The sequence below is a fragment of the Urtica dioica genome, chromosome 1 (genome assembly GCF_054948205.1).
Source record: "Urtica dioica subsp. dioica isolate 48M chromosome 1, U.dioica_male_clone48M_v1_H2, whole genome shotgun sequence".
Lineage (NCBI taxonomy): Eukaryota > Viridiplantae > Streptophyta > Magnoliopsida > Rosales > Urticaceae > Urtica > Urtica dioica.
In genome coordinates, this window is record NC_142756.1 from 21,950,547 (window position 1) to 21,956,236 (window position 5,690).

The 5,690-nt window shown below is 36.7% G+C and overlaps 1 protein-coding gene across 1 annotated transcript; it reads left to right on the top strand.

Annotated features, from left to right (window-relative positions):
- The first annotated feature begins 314 nt into the window (after positions 1-314).
- LOC149407774 (transcription factor MYB106-like) lies at positions 315-2,707 on the top strand. Its single transcript, XM_089615353.1, has 3 exons — positions 315-653; positions 773-902; positions 1,655-2,707. Exons 1-3 carry the CDS (start codon positions 521-523, stop codon positions 2,430-2,432), a joined length of 1,041 nt encoding a protein of 346 aa, XP_089471479.1. The 5' UTR covers positions 315-520; the 3' UTR covers positions 2,433-2,707.
- Positions 2,708-5,690: the final 2,983 nt, after the last annotated feature.

Consider the following 5,690-nt stretch of genomic DNA (forward strand, 5'->3'; position numbering starts at 1 on the left):
CATAAAGATCCGGCTCGACCTTATACGTGAAAAGACAAAAACAGATTACAAATCACTGATTTTTTTTTTTTTTACTTTTATTTTTATATCATATATATAGATCACAAACGGATACTCTCCAAAATACACAAAATATAAACGTTGGCGTGATTGCCACTCTGCATATTCATGCCAAAACTAGATAGGGAGAAATAATTCAGGGGCACTTTTGTCATCGTAAAAATAGTTATTACATACAAACACATACGCATACTCATACTCTCTCTGAGCATATATTTATTTCATTATCCCATTTATGTCGCTGACCTTTCTTCTTCTATACCCATCTCTTCATTTACAAGGCACTGTGACAAAGCCCACACAAACACCCACACAATCACATACACTTACTCTCTCTCTCTCTCTCTCTCAGTATAACTTGATCATCTTCATTATTACTTCTCTTGTACTATTATATAAAGAAGAAAAGGCTAGTTTCTTTGATTATATTCACACTACTAAGTAAGCTTTATAGTCTCAGATGGGTCGATCACCGTGCTGTGACAAAGTGGGTTTAAAGAAAGGACCGTGGACTCCTGAAGAAGACCAAAAGCTGTTGGCTTATATTGAAGAACATGGCCATGGAAGTTGGAGAGCATTGCCAGCAAAAGCAGGTGTGTGTGTGTGCGCGTGTATATATATATACACACTACACATACATATATATGAATTTTTATATACATATATATGGTTTTGTTGGTGATTAATTATATATGGTGTGTGTATTATATAGGGCTTCAGAGATGTGGAAAGAGCTGTAGATTAAGATGGACTAACTATCTGAGACCTGATATCAAGAGAGGAAAGTTCAGTTTGCAAGAAGAGCAAACCATTATTCAACTTCATGCTCTACTAGGAAATAGGTAAATATTCTTGTAATTCTTCTCTTCTTTCTTTCTGCTTCTTCTTATTCTTCTCTGTTGAATACATCAATTACTTTTTTTTAAGTGATGAGTGTACCTAATTAATGATTAGCCTTGTACTATTAAACACAATATCACAACCCTCCAGCATAAATAAATAAAATGTCACAACCATATATAATGATATTGACCCCATTGTCAAATTAGGATTATTTATCGTAACAGCGGCTTTTTTCAAACTCTATCTTGATATGCATAATGTTTGAAAATTGCGTCCAATATATTTATCCCTATAAAAATTAAATTCCTTCCATTTTTTAAAATGAACGGTTCATTAATAATGGTTATAATACAATGATAAAAAAAAAATATATATTTTAAAGTGTTGTCGTTTATAAAGTAGCTTGGCTAGCTAGTTACTCAACGCCCAAAAAAAAAAAAAACTAGATGCAATATATGTCGAACTCTTTTTTTGCGTGATGTGCTTTAAATGTGAACAATACTGCATATCTCTGAATCAACCAAAATCAGAAACTCTCTGACCAAAAAGCTATAAATATTTATAAAATCAAAATTAACTCACTCATTGCATATAATTTCATTCATCTGAGCCCTGACCACCACGCAGGTTCTATCTTTTCTCATTTTTTCCCGCAAATTTACTACGTTCTGATCCCTGACACACCAAAAAAAATAAGACCATTGATGTTCTAAATAAATAATTAATCTTTATTTTTTATTTTTTTTCATAGATGGTCAGCCATAGCGACTCATTTGGCAAAGAGAACAGACAACGAGATAAAGAACTATTGGAACACACACCTTAAGAAGAGACTCGCCAAAATGGGAATAGACCCAGTGACTCACAAGCCCAAAAACGACATCCTCTCAAACGACAGCTCCCAAACCAAAAACGCCGCCAATCTCAGCCACATGGCTCAGTGGGAGAGCGCTCGCCTCGAAGCCGAGGCTCGGCTCGTCAGAGAATCAAAGCTCCGGAGCAGCCACGTCAGCAACAACAATTCGCTTCTCTTAGGGCTATCCCCCAAAAACAGCAATAGTACCACTAGTAGTGGCAGCAACATTTTGGGGCACGTGGCGTGGTCAAAGTCAACGACGCCCGTGATGGATTCTCCGAGGACGGTGATCGAGTTCGTTGGATCATCGTCGGCGTCGAATTCCGACGCCGGGGTGGTCAAGGAAGAGAAGGAGCAACATGATTGGAGTGACCAAAACTCTAATTTGTCGTTTAGTGCCACGTGGACGAGTGGTAACAATAATAATGGTGGTGTGAGTCTAGGGTTCGATGTGAACGTGGCTGAAGAGGACGACCACTTAGGGTTTACTAGTCTTTTGCTAAACAGCTCCGATGATCGGAGTTTATCTGATGGCGACGGAAACGGCGGCGGAGGATCGGAGAATAATGGCGGGAGTGATCATCATGATGAGTATCAAGATAATGAGAATTATTGGAACAGTATTCTCAATTTGGTCAACTCTCCACCTTCTGATGATTCTCCGATGTTCTAGCTCGGGCCAAAAAAAAAAAAAAAAAAAAGATCACTGAGAGAGGACAAATGTTATTTTTCTCTGGGTAATTTTTATATTAAGTGAGATTAATTTAATACGTACGTACCCTCATAGAAACGTCGTTGCCAAAACAGTTCTTTGGTTGCTGTCCACGTTTTTCTTTTTTGTTTTTCGATCGTTTCTTCTTTTAGAGAGAGAGAGAGAGGGGTAAAAGATTGTAGAAGCTTTGTAATCTCATAGCAACTATTTACAGTTTTGACGTAGTTTCTTTCGAATCGAAATTATATTGTTAATACATAGTTCTAGTATATTTTATTTAACCAATTATTTTTATGGCTTGTCTAAAATCTATATATATGGTTACTCTTATATATAAAGATATGGCCTTGTATATATATATTATCCTTTCATAAAAAATATCATAGAGTTCGCATGAATTAACCGAAGTTTTTATTGTGTCTGAGGGAGAGAGAAATAGAGAGTGAATGAATGAATGAACTTTGCCAAAATAATAGGTCACTTTATCATTTAAAAATTCGCAAGCGTATATATGTGTCTCCAATAAGAGATTATTTATGATCGTCTTTATTGCTGTTGGTTTCGCGTCACTTTCTTCCTTAATTGTGACCCCATTTTCTGCGTTTTGTCCCTAATTTTATTCATGATCCCAGCTCTTATTTTTTTTTATTTTTTTTTTTTTGCAATTGGTGATATATTATTAATTCTAAGGCAGTTTTTTAAAATATGTTCCTAATAGGCAATATTGAAACTAAATGGCAATTATATCAAACCCAAACGACCACGTACGACATATCAAAGTTTGTGGAGCAATAGAAATGTAATTAGTTAACATATTTATTACGTATACGCACTCGCTCTGTAGATCATTAATATAGTATGCTGATTAATGGATATGTATATATATCTAACACTGCGGTGACTCGTTTTTCAAACTAATGGTTTTTTTTTTTTTTTTTCAAACTAATTGTTCAGTGATATTAAATATGACGAAGAAAACAAAAGCTTTATCTTTGCCGAAATGTTTTGAAAAACAAAACGGACGGACTGACATATAAACGTAATACAGGTATATTAGCACTCACTACACATGTGTACGCTAAGATTATTATTATTATTATTTTTTTTTTGGTTCTTTTGTAATTACCGCATATACTTTTATAAATGAATTTATATTACAACATATACACTAAGCTAGCTATCAAGCTATGATAATTATAAAAAAAAAACAAAAAACAAAAAGTAAAAAAAAAAAAGCTATCAAGCTACAACCTAAATCATTTCTATGTACTTTTATTAATTAATCCACTTTTACCAATTTTCTCCTTAAGTTTATCATGCATATAAAGTCTAAATATTCAACATCGTCACACTTTTAACTAATTAGTTTATATCTACCAAAGTTGATTCGTAGTAATTTAAAAATGTTGTGTGATTGAGAGTGTTGTGAATAGGATTAAAACGTCATTTTTGTTTCCGTTTCGAGCCTTCTGATTTACGAAAAGTCTTCATGCCAATGGAAAATCGAACGAAAAAATTGTGGAAAAGGGCTAGTGAATGTCGTTTTCAAATGACGTTTTCAATGGAAAACTGACGTGCCGACAGAAAACCGAACGGAAATAATGTAGCGAAACAAAATAATACTATATATATATATATATATATATATATATATATGTAAATATTGTTCAAATTTAAAACACTTCAAATCATACATATCTAGCATAAATGTTCCATACTTAATGACATACCACCAAATTGTTCATGAAAATAAATATGTTATACAAAAGTATAGTTACAATAGAAAATTAAATGTATCAATAGAATCTCGATGGACGTCCCAGTTGGCTAAAACTCGGTTAGTTTTCTTGAAGCTCGCAATATTGAGACCAAGTGAAATGCCCCTTGTATGATTGTCGGAAGTTTTGAACATGTCTGTCGTAGTCGGCTTGATCGTACCTCACAGCTTCACTTATTAGTGGACATCATAGTGCACAGGCTATGACGTACTCGGCACCGAACTGATCTACGCGTACACCGAACATACGACGTCCACCTCCTTGTGGATTCACCTGTGGCTGTGGCACTCCTATCGGATTATGGTAACGGTAAGAAGGACAAGTATACGAACCGTCACTCTGTGTGTCTGACGTAGTGAATGACGTTGTGTCGAACTAAGACATCAAATGGTCGACGGCGTATTCACTACCAGAGGACATAGACGCTCCATATCCTTGTTGGAAGTCACCCCCGTAATCACTACCAGAAGACATGTAATGCGCGGGCGCTCTCTGTATTCCACCATCGTAATACGATCCGGTCTCAAAGTCAAAGTACTCTCCGGGTCTGTTAAACATATAATATATTACTTTCCATATTCAGCATACATACATTGTTTGAGAACTCCGACATGAATAAATGCGAATACACTAACCTCTCAGATCTTTGACGTCATGACTCACGATCTGAATCTTGCGTGGCTTGATAACCTTGCTCCATAGTCCACAGATCGTAAGGTTGGCCACCACCACTACCACCACCAACATCTTGACTAGCTGGATAACGGCCAATGTCACCACCGCCTCCATCATCGTCACCGTCGTTAGGACCACATCCATCGTCTGATGATCCATGCGAACTGTGACCGACCTCTTCGCTCAATACGGTGTCCACATCAACACCGTCTGCTTGGGTCTTCACTGTCGAGGTGAAATGGGCGGATCCATTATAGGAGTTCATCATCGTCGATGTTGTCGTCCATTACCTCTATTGATCTTTGGATCATATCCAACGGATCCTTCCTGTCGACGACGTCGCTTTTGATATCTCGTAATTGCAGGTTCATGTTTTAGCTACAAAAGACAAGTTCCTCCAGTGTCTTATACGCCAGTCGGTTTCGTTGCTTAGTGTAAACAAGTGCAAACTTGCTCCAATTTCGCTCGCACGCCGATGATGATGCGGTCTAAGAAAGGATTCTCATCGTCAACTTTCTCAACGTGGGGGTTTTGTTTCCAAACATGGCCCACCATTCTCCTAAGAAATTGAAGAAACTCCATAAATATGAAACTATGATATATTACAAATTAGGTTCAAAGAAATTGTTCTTACCGGAAGCCATCTTCGTCCTTCCCGCTACTGTGGATTTACTACCGAACATGCCTTTCGCATCGCAGAATGCTAGAAGTTTGTTCCCGATGTTGTCGCAGTCATCGTTCGGGAATAGTCGCTCAAACACTTGTG

Excerpts from the sequence above, each read along its gene's own strand:
- LOC149407774 (XM_089615353.1), top strand. The coding sequence starts at position 521 with ATGGGTCGATCACCGTGCTGTGACAAAGTGGGTTTAAAGAAAGGACCG. Across the intron at positions 654-772 it reads AGCATTGCCAGCAAAAGCAG|GGCTTCAGAGATGTGGAAAG; the intron begins GTGTGTGTGTGT and ends TGTATTATATAG. Across the intron at positions 903-1,654 it reads CATGCTCTACTAGGAAATAG|ATGGTCAGCCATAGCGACTC; the intron begins GTAAATATTCTT and ends TTTTTTTCATAG.